General features: G+C 43.3%; 1 protein-coding gene across 3 annotated transcripts in view; it reads left to right on the top strand.

Annotated features, from left to right (window-relative positions):
- PTH2R (parathyroid hormone 2 receptor) overlaps positions 1 to 14,463 on the top strand; it is a 105,007-nt gene extending 90,544 nt beyond the window's left edge. Inside the window, exons 10-13 of one of the 3 annotated variants that reach the window (XM_037912995.2) lie at positions 4,785 to 4,879; positions 8,068 to 8,206; positions 10,167 to 10,208; positions 10,931 to 14,463. In XM_037912995.2, coding sequence (XP_037768923.1) covers positions 4,785 to 4,879; positions 8,068 to 8,206; positions 10,167 to 10,208; positions 10,931 to 11,326 — 672 coding nt within the window. In that variant the 3' untranslated portion in view covers positions 11,327 to 14,463. Of the gene's footprint in view, positions 1 to 4,784; positions 4,880 to 8,067; positions 8,207 to 10,166; positions 10,209 to 10,788; positions 10,908 to 10,930 lie in introns of those variants that run through there. The other 2 variants (XM_043525510.1, XM_043525511.1) reach the window with 2 other exon arrangements.
- Positions 14,464 to 24,979: the final 10,516 nt, after the last annotated feature.

Genomic DNA, 24,979 nt, shown 5'->3' with positions numbered 1-24,979 from the left:
AAAATAGCTAAAGCACAGCAGGGCGATCCAGTATAACCCACCATCAGCAACCCCAGCATATTAAAAACATAAATACCCTTTCCCCACCAAAGCTTAACTTTGCAGCATGCCGTGAGGATCAGTAGTAGAGCTGGGTGGACAATTTTTGGTGGGGGGGGGGGGGGGGACAGTGTCAAAAATGGCCTTTTTAGGAAATTGACAAATTTCTTGACCTTTTTTTTCCCAAACGGTCCTGGTGTTTTGAACAAACATAGAAAACAAAAATGGGGGGGGGGGGCTTATTTAAGTTTTTGAGATTTGATTTATCATTCTTCCTGTTGGCAACATGGGAAGGGCGGGGGGGGGCAGAGAAAGGAAAAATAAAAAAAGTCCCAAACGAAAAATTTTCTATAAAAATGTTAAAGAAAAAATTTGGAATAACCCAATAATTGTTCCTTTTCTAAACCAGCAGAACAAATAACACTGTGCTATTTTCATGACATGGTTCTCACTTTCTGATCATGTCAACTGATCAGATTTGGTCTGTTTCAGACCATTGAGTTGGGATTGAATCCCAAAGCCATGAGGCCAGAGAACACTCAGCCAATTGCCCTTTCTTATTTATCCCAGCGTAGCTTTACCTGCAACACCTCTGCCGAGCTCATCTATACACTGTGCAGAGCCTGACGTGACACCTTAAGAACACATGAAAATGGGATTTTTTTTAAAGGGCTGCTGCATACTGAATTTTCATCGTGCATCAACCTAACCTGTCAAAGGTGCTTCTGTAACCAGGACACATGCATCCTTACACAGTCAATTTTGTTTGCTTCAGGAGAAGCAGAAAAAAAAAAAAAATCTTTGGAGAGCATTTTCTTCTTCTGTTATATTTACATTTATATCCTCCTTTGTTTCTAGACATACAATTTCTGCTGCCTCGGCCTCATAAAAATTCACTATTAATGGCTGCAGCACTGCAGCTCTCGCCAGAGTCTCTTGTCTTAGGAGCGGTGTTGTAATAAATGATCAAATTTGTCCAGACATTAAAATCTACTTTTCAGACTCATCTGTGATTTAAGGCTTTTAGATGGCTCATTGAAATGTGCTTAACTCAGAGTCTAGGTATTAGACATGGCCCCTGGTTATTAGCCGCTTCTGCACTTGACACCAAGCTTTTTTATTATAATCAAAATGACACTTGGGTGAGTTTCCAGAGCTATCACTCTTACTGGGCTGAAAACACATTTGAAGTAAATGAAGTGTTATGACAGGCTGGGACAGGAGATCTGGATTCCAAGCCAGCTTGCTTCCCAAATGAAAATGAGCATGGCAGTTTCAACTTGATTGCCAGCATCACAAAACTGTGGGGCTGAGACCTCAGGAGAGTGGACGAGGTTTGAAAGGTGAGGACTAGCTGCACTGAGAGAACTGTCTGGGGAATGGTATATGCTGGTCCTGCATTTAGCAAGCTACTCTCATGCCAAACTAGTAATGAAACTGTGGAGACACAGACCCCACTACCTACCCAGGATTCCAGGCAGCTTGTACAGCCCACGGAAGGGTCTGTGCCACCACATCTTCACTGCGGGTTTTTAGATCCACCAGCTAGATTAAAGCTAGCATAGGCATGCCTACCTGCACTGTGTAGTGTAGACATAATCTCAGTATTTGTACAGTACCTAGCACAATGGGGTGCCAGTCTCAATTGGGGCCACTAAGCACTACTATAATACATAGAAATAACAACATTACTGTGCCCCCATCCTATTTTACGGAACAAATTTTATTATCAAACACTCCGATCGCAAGCTAGCTGTTTCTTTCGTCTCTAGAACAGAACACTGGGTTTTTCTTCAAGCCCAAGAGTAACAGTTTACACTGCTGTTTGCTCTCTGAGTACAAAAGCCACCCAGTTCTATGACCGGACATTATATCTGATGCATTGGTTTGTTTTCAAATGAAAATATTTCAGGAAAGCCAAGTAACAAACAAACCAGCATAAAAACTGGCTGAGAGGAATGAAAACAAATCGAGACAAAGCAGATTCTTTTTAAAGCCACGTTCCCAGGAAACCAAAAAGAGTAACATCAAAATGAAAGGTTTCAAAAAAACGACAAAGTCAACTTTTCTTTGGTTAGTGAAGATTTTGGGGCTGTTTGTGGGCTAACTTACATAGGTGTAAAAGAGAACTAACTCCACTAAGACAATGGAACCTGATTTGTGTTTACACTGTGGCCCCTCTTCCTCTCTTTGGCAATGTGAAGTGGATGTAAATTCTCCTTTACATTGATATAATGGTGTAAAAGGGTCTTAAGTGTAAAGGAGAGCCATGCCCAATGATATACAGCCGCACAGAACTTGTGTAAATGAGATTGGAATCAGGTCAATTAGTCACAGATTTTTAAGGGATCATTGTGATGATTTAATCTGACCACCTGCAATCACAGGCCATCGAATGTCAAAGAATTAATTCCTGCTTCACGTCCAATAGCTCTGCTTGCACTATCTGCTAGAAAAACATGAAATCTTAATTTGAAAAATTTTGTTGCCGGAGGATGCGTCACATCCCTTGGTATCTTTATGAGCACTGGCGCGAGAGGCCCCTGCGTACCGTTCTAACTATGTGCTATTTAGAATTGCTGTAGAAATAAGGAATTGCCAGAAAACAGTGACATAGGTGCTCTCTGTCAGTATACTCCACTTCGGTGCCGTATTTTGAGCGCAGTCAGTCCATTCTTTTGGTGTCAATTGGGACCTTTCACTATCTTTCAAGGTGAAAGTGGCAGTAATGTGTGTAATGGAAATTGCCATGCTTAACGCAGGGAGGGCGTCCTTTCTTCAAGCCCTGTTTTTACAGCCTCAGTAATATGTGAATGAACTGTCTGTGTTCATATATGATGCTGTCCAGTTCTTGACCTGATTCTTCTCTCATGCCACTGGTCTCGCGCCAACAATTTCAATGGAATTACTTCTGATTTAAACAGCAGGAGAAACAGGCTCAGGCCCTGTGTGAATTGATGTCCTAAACTTAGCCTCTGAGGACCTATAGGAACAAGGAATTCAAAAGCCTTTCACCAGCCTTTCACCAGACCAGTTTGCCTCCAGATCCCAGATGTTCTGCCCTTATTTCAGAGGTCACAGTGGCAATAAAGGCCTGGTCCAAAGCCGCTGAAGTGAATGGGAAAATGCTCCCATTGACTAGCTGGGCTTTGGGGAGAAGGGGTCTGACCGGTAGCTCAGATTTGAAAGTTTCCTAACAAATTTCTGTTTGATTCATGTGGATGAAAGTTCTCCTTAAGGGACCCCAAACCTTTTTCACTGCAACTGTTTCCACTGGCAATATGCTGTTGTGACGGCGTGGGATTCCAGTTAGTGATACAAACGACCCATTATACTCTCAGTTTCATCCTTTTGGCAGCATAGCGTATGATCCCCTGGCAGCGTACTCACTAGATTTTCAACTGACACTATGAGACCATTTGATTGTTTGTTTGTTCACAATCAACATCCAATTCTGTGGGAGGGCTTAGCTGGTGCGATAATAGGCACTTCAGTGCATGGAATAGAAAATTCTTTCTATGCCTAATAAAGGCAGCAGGTGTATTCAGGATTTCTAAATTACACCACAGAAGTCTTGCCAAAGCTGCACTTGAAAGGAGTGGTTTGCAAATGAAAGCCCTGCGTATACACAAGTAACACTGGCTGTACGTACAAGGGAAACAATGCGAAATAAACTGTGATAACAGGGCTATCTGTGATGCATAGAAAAATTACACTGGTGTGAAGACTAGGGCTTACTATGTCCAGTGCTCAAGCAATGCCGAAAAGATCTCCGCCAGTTCAGCGGGACCTGTTTTAAGGTGCAGTATCTCCCAAACCCCCTGGGCTGGAAAGAAATGCCATATAGCTTTGGGAAGCTGGGATTCGTCCAATTTCACAGAGCTGGTACTGCCAACTCCAGTAATCCTGGCCAGATTGAAGACATCAGCCCTTAAAAAAAAAAAAAAACACCCCACACATTATACCGATCTGGCTTTTGTTTCTACTCAGATCCTGATGTGGTTTGAGCTGCTGCTATATTGAGCACAGCTGGAGTTAGGCCCAGAGTCACAGAACTGGCTGAACTGTGCTCAGGGGAAGTGCACAGGTTGGTGATGGACTAAGGTGATATTAAGCCATCTTTGCAACTCCCTGATCATGTGGTCAATGGGCATTGGTCCTTGTCCCCAGCATGACTTAAACCTGGTGCCTCTGGCCCCAAAAGACCATCATAGCCACAGTCCCTTTTGCCAGGCTATTCCCCCTACACTAAACCCAAGAAGGGTTGACATAGGAGTGTCTATATCATCTCTCTGCCACACAAGGATTCCTCCCTCCCCTGACCCAGGCAGCCAGTCCACTTTGCACCTCTGGAGTAGCCTCCAGGCCAATGAATCTGGCCCTAAAGCATTTAGTAATGGAAAGCATGGGATCCCATAATTAACACCTCATCAATATCTAACTTAACCCATGTCAGAACTGAAGTGGTTTAATTTGGCATGGTTGACTTCAATGGAGCTGAAAATCTGGCCCATCCATGATAACCAAGTGATGTGATATCTCACAACTAGCCAGGGCTAGGAACTTCAGAACCAGTAACTTTTCCAAGCAATGTCCTGGACCAGTGATCAGAAAGATATATTTTATCCTTGCTGCAGTTTTCCTATGTGGCAAAATGTTCTTCATTGTTTTTGTGCCTATGCTCCTGATTACATTCTTTTCAACCAACCTTCAAACCCCCTGTAATACCGCTCTGCATTTTACAGCTGAACTTCATTCTGTTCCTGAACACCGTACGGGTTCTGGCAACCAAAATATGGGAGACAAATGCTGTTGGGTATGACACAAGGAAACAATACAGGTAAATCCCTGGGCTGGATTTTGTGTAACAGCATAGTCAAGATTTTTCTGGCTAAAAGGGATGCTTTAAACGGTATGAATCACCTACAAGTCTCAATAAAAAGGTGAAGCAGCCTTTGAAGCGTAGCTTCTGAGAAATTTCGGGGTTGATGGATTATTTTGCTACATTCATCTGAAATATCCTGGTTTTGTAAATTCATCTTCCAGACTGTGTGGGCATGCAAGTTCAGCTTTCCTGTGGGCATTTCTGAAAAATATTCATTCATTTATTCTAGGGCTGTCAAGCGATTAATTGCACTGTTAAACAATAATAGAATCCCATTTATTTAAATATTTTTGGATGTTTTCTACATTTTCAAATATATTGATTTCAATTACAACACAGAGTACAAAGTGTACAGTGCTCACTTTATAGTTATATTTGATTACAAATACTTGCACTGTAAAAAACAAAAGAAATAGTATAATTCACCTAATACAAGTACTGTAGTGCAATCTCTTAATAACGAAAGTTGAACTTACAAATGTAGAATTATGTACAAAAAAATAACTGCATTCAAAAATAAAACAAATGTAAAACTTTAGAACCTACAAGTCCACTCAGTTCTACTTCAGCCAATTGCTCAGACAAACAAGTTTGGTGACAATTTGCAGGAGATAATGCTGCCCACGTCTTGTTTACAATGTCACCTGAAAGTGAGAACAAGCGTTCGCATGGCACTGTTGTAACTGGCTGTGATGGGTTCGGTCATAGGGATCCCCTTTGGGACTGTCACCTGATGAGCTGGAATCACCTCTGAGCCCGTTTTCTCTGCACTACAGTACTTGTATGAGGTGAATTGAAAAATACTCTTGTTTATCATTTTTACAGTGCAAATATTTGTAATCAAAAATATAAAGTGAGCACTGTACACTTTGTGTTCTGGGTTGTAACAGAAATCAATACATTTGAAAATGTAGAAAAACATCCAAAAATATTTAATACATCTCAATTGGTATTCTATTGTTTAATAGTGCAATTACGATTAATTTTTTTAATTGCAGTTCATTTTTTTGAGTTAATCTCGTGAGTTAACTGCGATTAATTGACAGCCCGAATTTATTCATTAATCTAGATCTATCCAGCAGAGGCTACAACTCTAGCACACCTAACCATAATGAAATATCATTTAAAAAAAAAAAAATCACACACACACAAATGCTTACAGAACTCTTATAGAGGTGTACTCTCAAAAATCCCCTCTTACTCTTATAACCACCACCACCACTTGGGACCCAAGTCAACCCATTGATCTACCAAACTCCTGAGAAAACAGATGGGTCTTGCAGGTTAACAATTCTGGGGGTGGCGAATCAAGGAGAGGGAGTGCATTCCAAACTGAGCACCCAACTTGGAGAATGTCCTGCCAGCAGATGTTTACCTTTAACTCAAGCAAGGTCCAGCATCTCTTCAAGGTGAAAGGTGGTGTCTCAGTTAACCAGCTCCCAAACCAATGAAGGACTGTCACACTGTTTGGAGTGGTTCACAGCTGTGAGTGCCAATCTCAGGGCAGACTGCCAAAAATTAGATTTCCCCAACCCAGTAACAAATGTGAATTCCTGAAGCACAATACCAGTCTTACCATGGAGTCACAGACAGTCCCCTCAGGCATTCCACGCTATCTTGCCAGCCAGGCAAGCTGGACTCAGTGATAGTTGGCTGCCACATAAAACCAAAGACCACAAAAGATTCAGGTTGCTTCCAGTCCCCAGAGACCAGTCCTTACCCTAGGTCAATTTGTACCTAGATCTCACACCACAGACAACGCTTGTAGCCAATCCTGTAATAAACTAACTAAGGATTTGTTAACTAAGAAAAGGAATGAGAGAATTATTTACAGGTAAAGCATATATATGCCAATGAGTTACAGTTTATGGTTCCAAAAGGTGACAGAGTTGTAGAAATCCGTCAGCAGTGAATGTCTTATAGGGCTAACCCAGCTTGACCCTAGAGATCTCTGCTTTTGTTTCATGGCTCCTGCAAAAGTCCAAACAGCAAAAGAAATGCAAATTTTAATATAATTAAAGCTCCAGCTGGAACCAAATAGGCAGTCAGTTCAGACTCTGGAGCACTGGTGTAATGTATTCTCTCCACGGCGCTCTGCTTAACAAGTGGTTGGCCACATACTGCACTAGCTTCAGTTTCCAGTTGATTGCTGTGTGTAGCCTCCTGTAGAGTGAATTACAATAAACTATTCCTAAGGTGACAAAAGCGTAGATGAATGTGCAAAGGCCTGCATGAGAAAAGAAAGATTACATCTTCCTTCTCACCACCTGCCAATGGGAAAAACACTCGTGGCTGTCACACTTACCCGAGCAGCCGGCTAGGTAGTGGCACACTGAAGTTGCAAAGCTGTATTGAAAGGGCAGTCCTAACCAGGGGAGCACCTCCGCCATTTTCTGGAAGAGTTTGAAACTGATCCCTTCTGGTACGTCCTGGGGTGCAAAAGTAGACAGGGTGCGATGGGGAGGTTGTGAGCCCATGCTCCCAGCCTCCACCACACTGAGCATTGGGCTAGCCAGCCATGCTAGGGATGTAGCAGTAGGCACATGTCCACTGGGCCTCTTGGAGCTCCAATGCTTCACAGATATCTCACTGAGGTGTTGCAGCTACAAGCCACACCCTATTGAAGGGTTTTTGCTGCAAGCCACAGTAGAGCCCTTAATTTGTAGTGTTTTCTTGGAAATGCCCATTTCCTTTTTAACTGAACCCTCCCTAGGCTCATGAGCTTGTCAGCATTTCACACGAGAAAAGAGAGCTTTTGCTTTTTCAAGATGAAGTGTAAAAGCTCTCACGGGTCCAATGTAATAGAAAAGTACTTGTGTACCACAGTGCTAATTCAGATAGTAAGTACCTGCTGAGGGAGTGACGGCTGCAGTACAAATCACCCTTGTTGGGGTACATTTTGGGGACAGAATCAAGTGGGACTTGATGTTTTATGCTGGATTGAGGAAATGTAATTATCCCACATTGCCACTGGGACTTCTTTTATGCTGGAAAATGATTGGCTAAAAACAAAATAGGACGTCATTACTCTGTAGGAGGGTGAAAAGTCAACAAATTTATGTTAGATGTAATCTTAATGAGTCTACATGATCTCCTCACTGCAATCCACTCTCAGTCTTGTATTTTTTGTAACTCTCTTACAGGAAGTTAGCCAAGTCCACCTTGATTCTGATTCTGGTCTTCGGGGTGCATTATATTGTCTTTGTGTGCCTACCGCACACGTTCACCGGGCTGGGATGGCAGATCCGAATGCACTGTGAGCTCTTCTTCAACTCTTTCCAGGTGCGAGATACATTATCCGTTTTGTTCACTGTCCTTCTCATCCCTTACCCCTTCTCTCTGGTTTTCTGCAGACCCTTGACGCTATGTAACAGTGTAATTCTGACGCCAAAGGCAAATAATCGAATCATAGAATATCAGGGTTGGAAGGAACCTCAGGAGGTCATCTAGTCCAACCCCCTGCTCAAAGCAGGACCAATCCCCAATCAAATCATCCCAGCCAGGGCTTTGTCAAGCCTGACCTTAAAAACTTCCAAGGAAGGAGATTCTACCACCTCCCTAGGTAACGCATTCCAGTGTTTCACCACCCTCCTAGTGAAAAAGTTTTTCCTAATATCCAACCTAAACCTCCCCCACTGCAACTTGAGACCATTACTCCTTGTCCTGTCCTCTTCTACCACTGAGAATAGTCTAGAACCATCCTCTCTGGAACCACCTCTCAGGTAGTTGAAAGCAGCTATCAAATCCCCCCTCATTCTTCTCTTCTGCAGACTAAACAATCCCAGTTCCCTCAGCCTCTCCTCATAAGTCATGTGTTCCAGACCCCTAATCATTTTTGTTGCCCTTTGCTGGACTCTCTCCAATTTATCCACATCCTTCTTGTAGTGTGGGGCCCAAAACTGGACACAGTACTCCAGATGAGGCCTCACCAATGTCGAATAGAGGGGAACGATCACGTCCCTCTATCTGCTGGCTATGCCCCTACTTATACATCCCAAAATGCCATTGGCCTTCTTGGCAACAAGGGCACACTGCTGACTCATGTCCAGCTTCTCGTCCACTGTAACCCCTAGGTCCTTTTCCGCAGAACTGCTGCCTAGCCATTCGGTCCCTAATCTGTAGCTGTGCATTGGGTTCTTCCGTCCTAAGTGCAGGACCCTGCACTTATCCTTATTGAACCTCATCAGGTTTCTTTTGGCCCAATCCTCCAATTTGTCACATTTTTACAGAGCTCTGACAAGGTTGGTCATTGAGTTCCTAAACCTAGGAGCAGCTGGGGGCTCTGGGGGTTCGTTCCACACTAGAGAAAAACACAACAGTACTCCTGCTCCTCTGTGTGCTATTTACCATGGAAGGGTTGTGAGGACTATATCTGGAGTGTGTTTTCTCTGCTGGTGTATTATTAGCTTTTGTGATAAAATAGATGTCTTTTGTTTCCTAGTTAGGAAACTTCTGCTTCAAGGGTGAAGATTCTGAGTTTAATTTACTTTTCTACTCTATGGATTCAATTACTATGCCAACTGGGTGTAAATAACCACAAGATTATGTAGGTTCAAGAAATAACAGCGAAAGCAGACATTGCAGACACGAATCTGAAGATAGTAGAGAGCAGAGCTGATTGGTTGGAATAATTTTCCAACACAAAATGCCATTTTCACAAAAATCAAAATTTTCTGTAGGAAAATATCAATTTTGCAAAACAAAAATTGATTTTCTCTCAGGAAAACTGAAGTGATGGTTTTCCAACTGCCCTGTGCAAGGGTCTTGTTAATTTCACTTTCTGACTCTTGTCAGTTTCACACTCTCTTTGCAGGCAGGATTCTGGCCAGTGGAAACATTCCATTTTAGTTCTCCTGAAAGGGAATTTTTCTGGAAGTTTCTTCTCACAAAACATTTCACATTTTTTTTTTACTTTCTGTCCTCATTTGACACCAATTTTTTTCCCCCCCAGGAATGTGAAATATTTCATGGGAATATTTTCCAGCCAGTTGTACTAGAGAGAGTATCTAGCTTCCATCTCCTTGTCTTCTTTCTCCAGGGATTGTGATAACAGATAAAACTCTGCTGGGTGTAGCTAAAACAACATGGAAAGAACTCGGAAGACTTTGAGAAATGATAAACTTCATTAATATGTTTAACATAAGTTAGACATACTAAAATTTAGCTGGAAGGAGACTTACATTTGACACGCTTCTTCACATGGCAATTATCCCTTAATGATTTCTGCTTCCTTATCCTTCAGGGTTTCTTCGTCTCCATCATCTATTGTTACTGCAATGGAGAGGTAAGTTGAAAGCCCGGATTGGATGAGGCTCCTAACCAAAAATCACTGCGTGACAGAAAGGGATATTTTCTACAGAATGTAATAAGAGGGTAGTTGCAAGGTAGCAGTTTGTCCCTACAGCTACTGAGCAACTCTTAAAGGGATAGGGTCAGGCAGTTGGTTCCCTAAATTGTTATGAATTATAAAATAAACAAAATGGAAACAATTTTTGTCTAGATTTGAACAGGCCCCTGTATTATTTGCAGCTTGGTCGGAAACTGACTAGTAATATTCATTGTACCAACGGAGTGAAATGACATGCACGATGAAATGTAAATGCAATGTTTAAAAAGGTCTTTCAGTCAAGGTGACATTAGTGACGCAGGGCCAGATTCTGATGCTCTTACTTCAGCAACACCTTACTCTAATGGTCCCTTCTGGCTTTATCATCTGAATCTATAATTACAATAGGACTGGAGAAAGGAACTGTACAACTTGAGAAAGTTAATTAGAATCTGGCTGATAGGTGATGACATTTGTATGGGCATTTGGGATTTTTCTTAAGGGTTAATACGTGATTTTTTAACCTGATTTTACACAGCTGGAGGGGCTTCATATCATGTGAATTTTCAAGATTGTGCTTTAAAGGGAAGATGGTTAAAGGTTTCCTTTAGCTTTTGACTCCTTCCCCTTACAATTTATGCCTTAGATCTATTGATTGATTTTGTTATTCCCTCTGGTAGGTTCAGACTGAAATCAAGAAGACTTGGACTAGATGGAACCTGGCTATTGACTGGAAAAGGACGACTCCATGTGGCAATTACAGATATGGCTCCGTCCTAACCAACATGACCCACAGCACCAGCAGCCAGTCTCAGATGGTGGCCAGCTCCCGCATGGTTCTGATTTCCAGCAAAGTCTGCAGAAATGCCAGTAGGCAAAATGAGGCACACATGAATTTGCCTGGGTACGTTAGGAGCAACTCTGAACAGGACTGTGTGCACCACTGGGTTCGTGAAGAGGCCAATGAAAATGAAGAGAAGCAGGTGGATGATATATCGCTCAAGGAATCACTTAGACCGCGGGGTAGTAGCACAGACCCTGAGCAGAACAGGGTAGAAATGGAGGAGGCTCTGTGAACAGTCATGGACATCCATGGGGATGTCCAATATAAAACGAGTTGAATCCTCTCATGATGCCAACAGTTACTAGTATCCGTATACTGCCTTGAGCCAATCTCGGTGAAGATCTTGGTCAATGATGAAGCTCAGTTTACAAGGACTCCAGACCTACATAATGCTGCTGACTACGCAAAATGGTTTCTATGCCACTGTCAAGGTTCCCTCCCCACTCTGAACTCTAGAGTACAGATGTGGGGATCTGCATGAAAGACCCTGTAAGCTTATTTTTACCAGCTTAAGTTAAAAACTTCCCCAAGGTACAAACTTTGCCTTGTCCTTGAACCCTATGCTGCCACCACCAAACGTGTTAAACAAAGAACAGGGAAAGAGACCACTTGGAGATGTCTTCCCCCAAAATATCCCCCCAAGCCCTACACCCCCTTTCCTGGGGAAGGCTTGATAAAAATCCTCACCAATTTGTACAGGTCAACACAAACCCAAACCCTTGGCTCTTAAGAGCAATGAAAAAGCAATCAGGTTCTTAAAAGAAGAATTTAATTAAAGAAAAGGTAAAAGAATCACCTCTGTAAAATCAGGATGGTAAATACCTTACAGGGTAATCAGATTCAAAACATAGAGAATCCCTCTAGGCAAAACCTTAAGTTACAAAAAGAAACAAAAAAACAGGAATATACATTCCATCCAGCACAGCTTATTTTACCAGCCATTAAACAAAAGGAAATCTAACGCATTTCTAGCTAGATTACTTACTAACAGAAGTTCTGAGACTGCGTTCCTGATCTGTTCCTGGCAAAAGCATCACACAGACAGACCCTTTGTTTCCCTGCTCCAGCTTTGAAAGTATCTTGTCTCCCCATTGGTCATTTTGGTCAGGTGCCAGGGAGGTTATCTTAGCTTCTTAACCCTTTATAGATGAAAGGGTTTTGCCTCTGATCAGGAGGGATTTTATAGTACTATATAAAGAAAGGTGGTTACCCTTCCCTTTATTTTTATGACAGCCACAAATGGCAAAGGCACAAAAAAGTGAATTTTTAGCCAGAGGCTTTATACACAATAAAACATTCTGTTGAGACACAGACATTCTTTATATGCTTACACTACCTGCATTACACTTAAAACTCTGCACAGCAAACACATCTTAGCTGGTTTATGCAAATGCTCTTCTGAAGGCATGTGAAAGGTGACTCCTCCATTTGTACACCTGAAAGGTGGAAATCAGAAGGTTTACAGTATATGCATGTGAAGGGATTCTCTGGACTCCAAAATGTCTTCGCTGTGAATCACGGGGCTGGGAAAAACTTAAGGGTTTCCATCCAATACCTTGTGAACTTTGATCTCAAAGCGGAATGTTTCAAATCATGTTTTTAAACTGAGATGCTACTTACGTTTGATTATTTATACTATTGCTTTAGTTTGTTTTATGGAAACATCCAAACCAAAACCTCATGTACTATGTGACCTAAATTCTCTAATGAGACAGCCCCTGCTGCATGCACTGAGCTCTGCAGTGATTTGGGAATTAAGTGGCAATACTAACTGAATATGAAATCATTTGAAAACCTTCCGGGTAACTGAAATAATACTAAAAAGAGCACCAGAAACTTTAAATATAATTAGTGCCCTGTAGTGGAGGAATGTCTCCTGCTGTATGTCGACCTCTGAAAGACTTTGATGTTGGACAGCGAATGGGTTTGTGCCCTCTGAATCTCCGTTAAACATCAAAAGACGATGTGATTGGGTGAATAGAGCCCTGAACTACTTCAGCCAGCTTCAGTACTGTGTCAAAAGCACTTTTATTAAACACGTCAAGGTCTTTGCCAGATAGATACTTACTTCCTGTTGGCCAACTTTGGTCCAAAGATCCTTATGCAGAGATCAAATTCTTCTGCTGGCACACAATCCCACTCCATTCTTCCATGGATTTCCAAGCAGTGGAGTTCTGCTACAGGGGGGATTGGATATACAGCCTGGCGGCTGCCTACACCACGTCTCTCCACAGCCCCCTAAGTGCACCCCTCTGACATGCTTCTGCTGTCCAGGCAATTTTTCATTGCTTCCCCTCATGCGGAGCTGCTATGTCAAGTGGAGAAGAGGCAGTTGAGCTCAGATGTGGTGATGGACATGGTATAACAATCGGACAGAACAGTTAAGGAGCTGCTGCTTGCCTCGCCATGTTGGCCTAGGTAGGGGGAACTCATGAGAGAGCCCCTAAATGGAAACGCAATGGCTCCCATCGTGGTAGGCTAGTGCTGCCGTCCGTGCCGCAGTCTTGACTCTTAGAAAGATTTCACTCTTGCTGCCTTCTGCTCGGCCATAACAAGGGCAACGGCGGAGGGGGAAGTCCAGGAAATGCCCTGAATTCCTCCCTTGTGGGAAAAACTCACACCATGGCCCAGGGGTGAAGATGGCAGCAAAAAGGCCATTTTTGTGGTGCTGCTGTGTAAGCTGGACCGATTGGGGTGGGGTGGAAGGTGCAGTATGCTGCCATTCACATCCCCACATGTCTACACGGGGCAGGGGGGAGGGAGGGCTTCCATCCTAACTATTGAGAAGTACCAGAGTGTGCTGTAAAACGCGGAAATGTTTTTTAAATGACTGAATTTGGGGGAAATGGGTGAAAATAGTTTAAATTTCACCTGAGTGTCAATTGAGCCGAAAAGACTGAGATAACTAACGAAGCAATGATCTGTTTGGTGTACATTTGAAATTTACCAGGAACGGCAGCGCATGTCTCCCTACAAGGCATGAAAAGAAGAACAGGCCGGGGCTATGCCAAGTCTGCTCTCTGGGAACTGCATGATTTCCCACAAAAAGTCCCAGATCCCACAGCAACTTGGTTTATCCCAATTGGATTTGGCATGGGCTAAGCTTGGTCACGTCTGAATGAAACATCAGAGGGCTGATGCTGTGAAGTGCTAACTGATGTTAGATGTCAATTGTGCTGTTTCGGTTGCTGTTGTTTCATGATTTTGTTGGGTAGCTATTGTTCAGTGGCACATGAGAAACATTAAAAAAAACCCTCCTTTTTTCAGCTTTTCAGTTGTGCTTAAAGCTTTGGCCTGGCACTTGTGCTTCTCGTTTATTTCTGCCTCTGTGGCCTATCAAATCTCTCTGAGACGCTTCTTCATTACAGTGATCCTTTTCCTACCCAGGTATTCTCTGTGGTTAAAAGCTCACATTTCCCTCACTGAGCCTATGAACTAGCCGGTAAACCTTATAGACAGGGGAATAGACAAGATGGCAATTAGTGGGAGTTGGGTGCCCAAGTTCCTTTGACAAGCTGGACCTCTGTCTCTAGTAATCTGGGTCAGATCTAGAGCAGCAAGAAATTGAAACAGAGCTACAGTCAATAGCCCAGAAAATAAGACAAACGTTCTGTCAAACCAATGAGCAAAGGTAAACAGTCCAGAAGAGAGAACTAGTGGGGGAAAAACCCATCAAAATGGTCAAAGATGACATGAATGTAATAGAACGGATTTACATTGCACTTCAGCACCAGCCCCTAACTGGCCAGCATTTCGACTTTGCCTGTATTATGGAGGTTTATTAAAGAAGCTTATGGGTCAACCTCATTTTCTCAACTGTGTAGATGCTGAAAAATTTTCATAACTCTTCCCTCTCCCCACCCGGCACTGACTCCAGCCCCTCTGCAGCCTTTCCTTCTGCAAAACTGGTTGCCCAAGCTCATACCTTCACACTTCATCTGAATCCAAGTCTGGATACTGGTTCAGCAACTATTTCTGCTGGAAGAGCTGTCTGCTGCCTTGGAGTAATAATATTTTCTTTTCCCGATGCACAGGAGTGACGTTTTACAAATCAATCCCTGGATGCAGCTGTCTGAGGAAAGGGTCCTCCTGTCATCTTCCTTGCTTTATCACGGTGTCTCCAAAAGAGTGTTCTTTCTTTATAGTTTTAAAAGCAAGTGCATGGCCAGTGAGAGAGCTCAGATTGATAGCACCAGCAACATGAACACCTCCTGATTTATGGCACTGCCAATGCAACTGCAAACATCCTCTTTACTATCCAGTCAGGTTGCCTCCTACCGCACCGGTGCTGATCACATCTAGTGACAGCAAGGTAGTGCTCGTTACTTTCTGCTCAGTGCATCAGGCCAGATTCTCCAATCTGCCAGGGAAAGAAGCGGGTGGAGCAGAGCAGAGCTCAGTTATGCCTAATGGAGTAGGATCCCTGTACAACCTTGTAGCAAGACAATGACTTACTGGCACGGCACCTCCTGCTGGTCATCTGGGTAATAGCTCTTTCCAGCCTCGGAGCGCCTCCTTCTGGCCAGTGTCTCGCCTGCCTCAGGCCCCATGTCCCTCCCGGACCCCAGTGCCCTTTTCCCTTGAGGTTCTGCCCACTGCAGTACCCGCACTCTCTGCGTCTCCCCTCCCAGGAGAACCCCCAACCCTCTAAACGCACCTTGCCTCAGTGGCTACTGACAGTCATCATCTAGCCCCCACTCACTGGGACAGACTGAAGTCTGTAATGGCCACTCATCACTGGCAAGGAGGAAGGGAACTGCTGCCTTTGCCTATCCCCGGGCTACACCTCTCTAGCCCCAGTACCTTCATAGGGGTTTTACGAGGCTGGAGCCCCCCAGCTCCCTTTGCCCTTTCCCAGCACTGCTCCACTTCAGGTACCTTGCTCCCAGGCAGCTAGCCCTTCTCACTCCAGGGCTAGGGTGAGACTCCTTCAGCTCCTGGCCCCCAGCCCTCTTATAAGGGCCAGCTGGGCCTGGATTGAGCTGTCCACAGCTGTGGCTGCTTCCCCAGTCAGCCTAGCTTTTTCCAGCCGCAGCCCTCTCCAGGGCTGCTTTTAACCCCTGCCTATCGGAGTGGGGCAGGCGCCCCACTACAAACCCTCATCAGCTCCCTCTGTCAAACCCCTCACACCATTTCCACAGCTCAGGCTGAGTGGAGAATCAAGCCATTAATGTTCTTCTCTGTCATCATATTTAAAGGATTCATTGTAATGAGGGTATTAATGTGTTCCCACAGACAACTGTAATACTCCGAAATACTTGGAATGGTTTTGGTGTAGGAGCAGGGAACACTTAAGAGAATGCTGCTTTGACGAACAACGTGACCGTCAGGGGACTTCTTTCCTTGAAAAGGTGTGCATGCGCTCCCTGCTGAACAGACTTGCATTTTAAAGGGTTTGGTAGGGTCATCTAGCCTGCCTTTGACCCATTGCAACAGCTGGATCTATGAGCCACTCCCTCCTATACTTGTGTCAACATGCCCCTTATGAAGAGCAGAGTCAACCTTTATTATTATTGTTGCCTGGTTAGTTGCTTCTCCAAAATGGAATCCCTAAATTCACGTTGGGCTTTCAATGCCTGTTAGTTCCATACCTAAAGCAGTAAAAGAGCCAAAGTGTTTAAGATAACACATAGGAAATAAAAATATATAGAAGCGATGGAGCGGGAGTGTCAAAGGTTATGTCTCAAGGTCACCCCCTTGAGGTGAAGGCAGGTACTTCTCTAACCTCATACATCAGTCCGTGGGCAGCAGCAGTCTTGGGGTTGGTACCAGAGGCAGTGTCAGCTCCCACCCTCCCGCACAGTTAAAGGCCAAGACCTAGCCCTGAGAATTTCAACAAATGACACAAGCCAGCCCATCTTTTTTTCCCTTAAAGGGCTCAAGGTGGGAGTGCTGTCAATCTGTTCCTCAGCCAGTAGCCCACAGCCCTGGTCTGGTTCAGTGTCACCCCAACCTGAGCTGAGGACCTCGCTGTTAAGGGCCTGCCACCATGCCTCACAGGTGTGGTGAGTTGGGGCTAATTGTGACTCCAAGGGGTCTTTAACCCCTTCTTGACTCGTGGAGGGGGTTCTGTGCCCCTCCACAGAGAGATTTTGATAGGCATAAAGAGTAGTTAGAGACCTAACTCGCATTGACTCAGTGAGAGTTGGCAGCCTGTCATTTGTGGCTTTGACAATCTCCCTCATTAACCCTCAAAGGCCTCAGCCAGCCACTAACTAATGAAGACACTTTCTCTATGGGCCTGTGCCATAATTGTTCATTAAGGGATTTCTTGCACCTTACTCTAAGGCATCTGGTATTGGGCAGGATACCGGACTAGATGAACCATGCTCTGATTAAGTGTGACAATCCTCTGTGCCTATGTTTTAACCTGTCTCTGAATCGTGTGTATAGCAAGCATAAACTTTCGGTTACATTCATGCACCTAAGCAAAATGTATTTAAATGGGTTTCACAGCAAGGGAAAGCTTCGACTGACATTGGAACTAAAGACTGGTGCATTTGTCCTAGGCGGAGACTGGCACCCAAGGGAATTGTGATAAACCTCATGAAGAAAGGGTAAAAAATAGATATTGGGGGGTTCAGTTACAGTAAGCTTCATTGGGACAATAGAATTGGCTATACACATAACAAATCTATGAATTTAGTCCCAAGATCCTTAGCTTAGTATGGCTGGGACCATCTTTGAAGTGCTCGTGAAGACTTGCGTGAGACAGCAAGATCATTAAAACAAGCAGGCAGAAAGATACAGACTGTGAGAAAGAGACTGATAAGCGCAAGAAAGCTGATTGACGTCAATTATCATGGTGGAACGCTAGTCTTGAAAAAAAGAAGCAATAGCTAAATCCTACCTTCCTCTCTGCCTATTTGCCTGAGAAACATCACAGAGGTCAACACAGTGAAGGAGTGAATAAAAGACGCAAGAAAAGCCATCAAAGCTACGTAACGAACGCAACGGAAATTGTACTAGCGAATTGGAGGAACCAGGAAGATTATTGATTGCTGCGGTAAAAAAAAAAAAAAAGGGCGGGTGGCATAAAGAACGCAGATACCCTCTGAGTACATAGCAATGCTTTAAAATAAGCTATTACTTGCCAAATTACAAATGCACATTACACTTTAGAGAAGTGACTGCCCCATTTCTGACCCCCCCCCCCAAAAAGTAAACTTTTGAGCAGTGCCAGAGCTGAACCTGCGATTAACTTCTCTGAAGGTTCTGAACCATCCACTTAACTTCTTCCCTCCCCCATTAAAGCCAAGTTCTAACAGACATTGGAAAAAACAGTATTAAATACCACCCAGGAGGAGGAGTCTTGTGTTATTCCTGGCGCGGGATTAACAGGAGCAACGACGCTATTTTGCAACAAAGCTTGTCGTCATCAGATTTTCTGTCTAAAACCGCAACATATATTCCTTAGTCAGGCAAAAGTCCGGTTAGCCAATTCTCTTAGGTTTGTTATGCTGGCAGACCAGGTGCCAGCTCTTGCCAAGCCTTTAGGCCTCAGCCTAGCACGGCTTTACACCAGCTGAGGAGCTGGTCCATACTGTGTTGAATAAGTGGTGACTTTATCAAAGCAACGTTTTCTGAGGTGCTTTGGTGAGCCCCTCATCGAACTTTTACGATGATGGCAGTTCGCGAAATGTATCTAAACAAACGAAGAGAGCACTGAAGTTTAGAAACATAACAGGACACGTTATGATGGATATTGTTTCTGGGCTCAAGGAGCCTGTTTCAGCTAAAGATTTACCCCCAATGTATGGGAAGCATTGACACCAGCTAGATGATGAAAGTAACGCTATGCCAGCTTGTTATTTACACGTACTTCAGTGGTGCTGCACTGGTTTATACTGGCGGAGGATCCAGGGTCGTGAGATGACCATGCTAGTTTTTATTTAAAAGAAATAATTCAGTGAGCCACATCAAAAGAGTATTCTTTTCACGTTCTCTTTGCGACCTGATTTAATTTAATTAGTCTGCACTGTGACCAGCAGCTTTAAATACTCCCTGGCATATTGGCCGTTATGCACACAGGCCACAGCTGACATCCCAGAAAATCCAAAGGGCCAGTTTATTTTTGTCAGACATGGTTGTATTCTGATATAACCCTGACTGAAGCTGTGGGGCTGGGAGAAAGTTTTCCCATCTTTTCAGGCTGCAGTGAGTGACATGGGAACCCACTGAAGATAACTGGAGTCTTTCCATTGACTTCATTGAACATTAGACAATGCAATATGGACCTGATCTAAATAATGCTGAGACAGATGAATCTTACCAGAAATTTCATTAGCGTTTGAAAAATATTTTTCACATATAACAATATAGATCCTTGACTATATTCATGACTCGTTTACACACACAGCCCCTTTGTGAGTTGAACAACAGATGGTGTCAACCTTATGCGCAAGTATGAGTGAAGATGCTAAAGAAGGGACGACCCAAACATATACAGAATAGGGGACATTGGACAAGTTCTGAGAAGTTGGTTACAACTGGGGCCTGAACTACTGTGACCAGTGATAAAGAGGCAGGCCCTTTGGGAGAACAAAGAACATGGGTGTCTTATAATGTGGGAAAAGATGTACACTGGAGTTTGGCATGGGACCCAGAGCTGACAAACACACAGAGACTGAATTAACCCAGTTGGTGAGATGTGGGTTGGAATCAAGAATTTTTCCTGCCATGTTTAGTCAATGCTTCCCATATTATATGACAACATTCTTGCTTACCTAGAGATATTTTGGGACCTGATCCAAAGCCCATTAATTCAATGGGAAGCTCTCCATTGACTTCAATGGATTTTGGAGCAGGCCCTTAAGTAATATTACTTTGAGCTGTCTCTGTTGAGCGGTGTTTAACTACAGCTTATTTTGTCATTCTCAATGATTCTCTTACAAGTTTGGCTCCCGGATTTGGAATTGCAGTCACTGCAAGAGGAATCAAATAACCCAGAGTAAAAAAGAAACTGGGCCTGATTCTGAACTCAGTTACAAAGGTGCAAATCAGGAGTACCTCTGTTGATGCCAATAGAATCAGACCCGTGTAAAATGGTGGTGTGAGAGGAGAATCAGCCTCTGGACTTTTGACCAAAAGGGAAGCAAAATCAAAAATGAGGTTATAGATGAAGTACATGGTCAAAGGCAAAGGAACGGCAAGTCACCTATCTAAATTGTGCTGCAAATGCAACCTGGCTTTGGTCAGTACAGATGGGGCAATGTCGCATCTTTATTATTATAACAGTGTGTATGCGGAAACGTGAGAAAGCAAGGTCATTTTGAACAAATTCTAGTTGATTGCAGGGGGAAAGAAAGAAAACTTGGCATTTAACTCAATAAGTAGCAAACTGTAAGTAGTATTTTATAGGCAATTATGTCTGACAACTCTCCAGGAACACAAAATCACTATGAAGTTGATAAGCATGCTCGTCTCATGCCAGGAAACACTGTGAAATGAGTTAAGAGAACTATACAAATATTTCTGCTCTCTTCATGCATTGTATGATTAGCACGAATATATTTCTGCTGCAATCAACCTGATTCTGTCTGAATTTATCAAAAATTGTTTGGGGTTATTTAATATCAAACATAAGTTGTGCTGTGTGATGCTGGCAGACCAGGTGCCAGCCCATGCTAAGGCCCCCTAGGCCTCACTGAACACTGGCAGATGCATAGCTAGAAACCAGTGGTCACTCCCCTGTGTCAGGTTTCAGAGTGGCAGCCGTGTTAGTCTGTATCCGCAAAAAGAAAAGGAGTACTTGTGGCACCTTAGAGACTAACCAATTTATTTGAGCATAAGCTTTCGTGAGCTACAGCTCACTTCATCAGATGCATGAAGTGGAAAATACAGTGGGGAGATTTATATACACAGAGAACATGAAACAATGGGTGTTACCATACACACTGTAACAAGAGTGATCAGGTAAGGTGAGCTATAACCAGCAGGCAAGCGGGGGGTGGGGGGAACATTTTGTAGTGATAATCAAGGTGGGCCATTTCCAGCAGTTGACAAGAAAATGTGAGGAACAGTAGGGGGGGAAATAAACATGGGGAAATAGTTTTACTTTGTGTAATGACACATCCACTCCCAGTCTTTATTCAAGCCTAAGTTAATTGTATCCAGTTTGCAAATTAGTTCCAATTCAGCAGTCTCTCTTTGGAGTCTGTTTCGAAGTTTTTTTGTTGAAGAATTGCCACTTTTAAGTCTATAATCGAGTGACCAAAGAGATTGAAGTGTTCTCCAACTGGTTTTTGAATGTTATAATTCTTGACATCTGATTTGTGTCCATTTATTCTTTTACATAGAGACTGTCCAGTTTGGCCAATGTACATGGCAGAGGGGCATTGCTGGCACATATCACATTGGTAGATGTGCAGGTGAACGAGCCTCTGATAGTGTGGCTGATGTGATTAGGCCCTATGATGGTGTCCCCTGAATAGATATGTGGACACAGTTGGCAACAGGCTTTGTTGCAAGGATAGGTTCCTGGCTTAGTGTTTTTGTTGTGTGGTGTGTGGTTGCTGGTGAGTATTTACTTCAAGGTTGCTTGGGGGGCTGTCTGTAAGCAAGGGCTGGTCTGTCTCCCAAGATCTGTGAGAGTGATGGGTCGTCCTTCAGGATAGGTTGTAGATCCTTGATGATGCATTGGAGAGGTTTTAGTTGGGGGCTGAAGGTGATGGCTAGTGGCGTTCTGTTACTTTCTTTGTTGGGCCTGTCCTGTCGTAGGTAACTTCTGCATACTCTTCTGGCCTCTGTGTGTTAGCATTGTTAAAATAGCTGTTATGTTGATAAGAATGTGTTTAGTGTTTAGTCATGAAGAAATGCTTGTAGGATGCTGCATGTATTGATCTCACTTATAACATCTGTAACCCATGGTATAAAGTTCTACTGAGTAGTTGCACTGTAAACTTCTGTAACTGTGTAACTCACCAAACAGGAAAGAAACATTAACTGATGTAAAACACTGACTTCCTACTGAAGGTGTTAGGTCCTGCCCCCAAGAAGGTCCACTGAAACCAAATGAGCCATTGTGAAACATCAGAAGACAAAGACCTTGTTGATTGCCCCATGGAGAGGGGACCTGCACATGAATTCATCCCATCAACTTGAGCTCTCGGGGAAGAGAATAAAATTGCCTAATAAGAAGGAACTGTAGCACTATGCTGCTTGGAATTTGGAGAGGGCAATATTTCTAAGCATAAGCAAGGGATCCCCAAGCTGCTTAGCTTGGGTTAGCCCTGAAGGACATATGGAGCTTGCATATTACTGCAACATTTATTACCTTTTGAAACCTAAGCTTGTAGCTCATGCGTTTACCTGCTTTAACCTTGTATATAACTCTCGTTTCTTTTTCCTAGATAACAAATCTTGAGTTAGTTTATTACAGGACTGGCTACAAGCGTTGTCTTTGGAATGCAATCTCTACAGTACAACTGACCTGGTCCTTTGGGACTGGAAGTAACCTGAATATTGTTGTGATTTTAGGTGTAAGGGACCATCTATTGAAAAGGCAGGTGGGCCTGCATGGCAAGAGAGACCGGAGTGCCCAAGTGGACTATCTGTGACTCCATGTTAAGGCTGTTATAGTGCTTGAGGAGTTTACATTTTTTACTGGGTTGGTGAAATCTAATTATAGAACATACAACCAGTTTGTGCCCTGTTCCTGGCCAAACTGCCCTGAGGTTGGCACTCACGCTTGTGAGCTACTCCAGACACCCTGACATCCTGTCCCCTTTGTTGAGATATATTTTTTCCATAACAAGCATCAGCGTATTTATGTCATGTCTTTACCACTGTGATGCCAACAAGCTGTTTATTTAATATGTTCGAAATTCCAGGAACTAGCATGCTCAGCAAAGGTGCCAGTAGATCTCACGCTGGTTGTAATGAGTTTATGCAGAGACATGGGAGCACATGAGTTTCCAAGAAGCAAAAGAGCACATCTAAGCAGGAAAAAAACCATACCACAGCAGCAAGTCTCAGATCCTGGGTCAACTTATTCAGGCTCTTTGGGCTTGTGCTGCAGAGCTAAAAATAACGATGCAGACATTCAGGCTTGGGCTGGAGACCAGGATCTGAGCTCCTCCCCCCATCAAGGTTGATTCCCCACTCTGGCACTTCGAGTGCAGAAGTTGGGGGCCTGCAAGGACTCTAAAAATTAATACTTGCCACTCCAGGCTTGTATTAAACTTCCAGTTAAGTTACAGCTTTTCTCTGACTTTGGATGGGTAGATGTTGCCACCACCCAAGTGCAGACCCCTTTGAAAGCCCAGGAAGGCGCACTTGGGAATTCCTTCCTATGGGGCACCCTCAAACCCTTTCACCCTCCCTCCGGGGAAGACCTGAGAAAGAAAAAGAAAAAACATAAATCAGCTGTTGCAACCAGCTAACTAAAAAACATGTGTACAAACCTCTTAAGACAGAGAAATCCAGTCCTGTTCTTAAAAAAGGTAAATTTTATTAAAAACAAAAAGAAAGAAAATACATCTGGAAAATCTATTGCTAGATTTTAAAAGAGCAACTCCAAGGACTAAGCACCAAGAATAGCTTTCTTGGGGTCCAGCTTAAAAGGTTACAAGCAAAACAAATGCACCTAGGGTTAGCACAGAGGAATCCACAAGCCATAAAGAAATAAACAGAGAAACCTAAGTAGATAACCTGATCTCCTTACATGTCTGGGGTTTCAAATGAGTTGTTTCTAGGTCTGATACTGATGACTTTTCATACCTGGCTCCAAGCTTCTTACAGCATAGTTGCTGCTCTGTCCACCTCTCCAGCCGAGAGAACCACAACAGACAGACAAGGGGCAGTTTTTTCTCAATTTGTAAAAGTTCTCGCCTTCTCATTGGCTCTTTTGGCCAGGAGGCCACTCACTTCCTTTTACCTATGCATAGCAATGAGACTTTTTAACCCTTTACCGGTAAAGCAAGTAGAGAACAGCTACTAAGAGTGGTTTTGTAGCTAACTGGCTGGCTGGGTGTCCATAAAAGGGAGCTTCCCGCCGCATTCCATTCATCACACTGGGTTTCAGAGCTTGGGCTCCGGCCTGAGCCCGAATGTCTAAACTGCTATTTTTTGCTCCCCAGCATGAGCCTGAGTCAGTTGACTCAGACACTGAGACTCACTGCCCTGGGTCTTTTTTTTTTTTTGCTTTGTAAATGCACTCTGAGTTACTGAGCACTACTGTTATATACATTTTCTCTATACATCAAACCTTACTGTAATAATATATACAGTATTACGATATTAAACAGGATACATACATTAAACAAAATGACTACAGCTACACATGCAAATGAACAAATGTCCCCAAACCTTAAGTTCCAGCTTTGTTTCTCTTGTTTACCAGTATCACACACAGTTTGGAACTCTACACGACACAGAGAGCCCTACTGCATGAATGCTATAACTGCAAGAAAATGTATCTTGACACTCATTGGCCAAAACTGAGACACCACTGTTTTGGAAATAATAGGACAATCTAGAAGCTTCCTGACATTTAGCATATTAAAATGAATAATTATTATTCTTAAACTGTATATATTTGGCCATAGATTGATATGGTGCTTTACAAACATACAGTACAGCACAGGTCATGCACTGATAGTTTGCCAGTCTAAGGTAAATGGAAAACAAATACAAGACAATATGGAGGGCATTCCAGGGATGGGAAAGCAGAAAGAAATTACTGGAGTAGGGAAAAAGTGATTAAAGCATTCCTGGAAAAAGTGGGTTTTACCATGGGACGTTTGGCAGACTGAAGAGTGGGAGATTATTTCAGGTATAGGGTAACATGACAGAGAGTATGACGTCAAGAATGAAAATGGAGGTTCAGTTAAGCAAGAGGACTAGGAGAGGTGCAGGGAGCAAATTGAGTAGGTAGAAATGACAG

The sequence above is a fragment of the Chelonia mydas genome, chromosome 11 (genome assembly GCF_015237465.2).
Source record: "Chelonia mydas isolate rCheMyd1 chromosome 11, rCheMyd1.pri.v2, whole genome shotgun sequence".
Taxonomy (NCBI): Eukaryota; Metazoa; Chordata; order Testudines; family Cheloniidae; genus Chelonia; species Chelonia mydas.
Note: the sequence above shows the minus strand (reverse complement) of the source record. Positions and strands in the feature narration are given on the sequence as shown.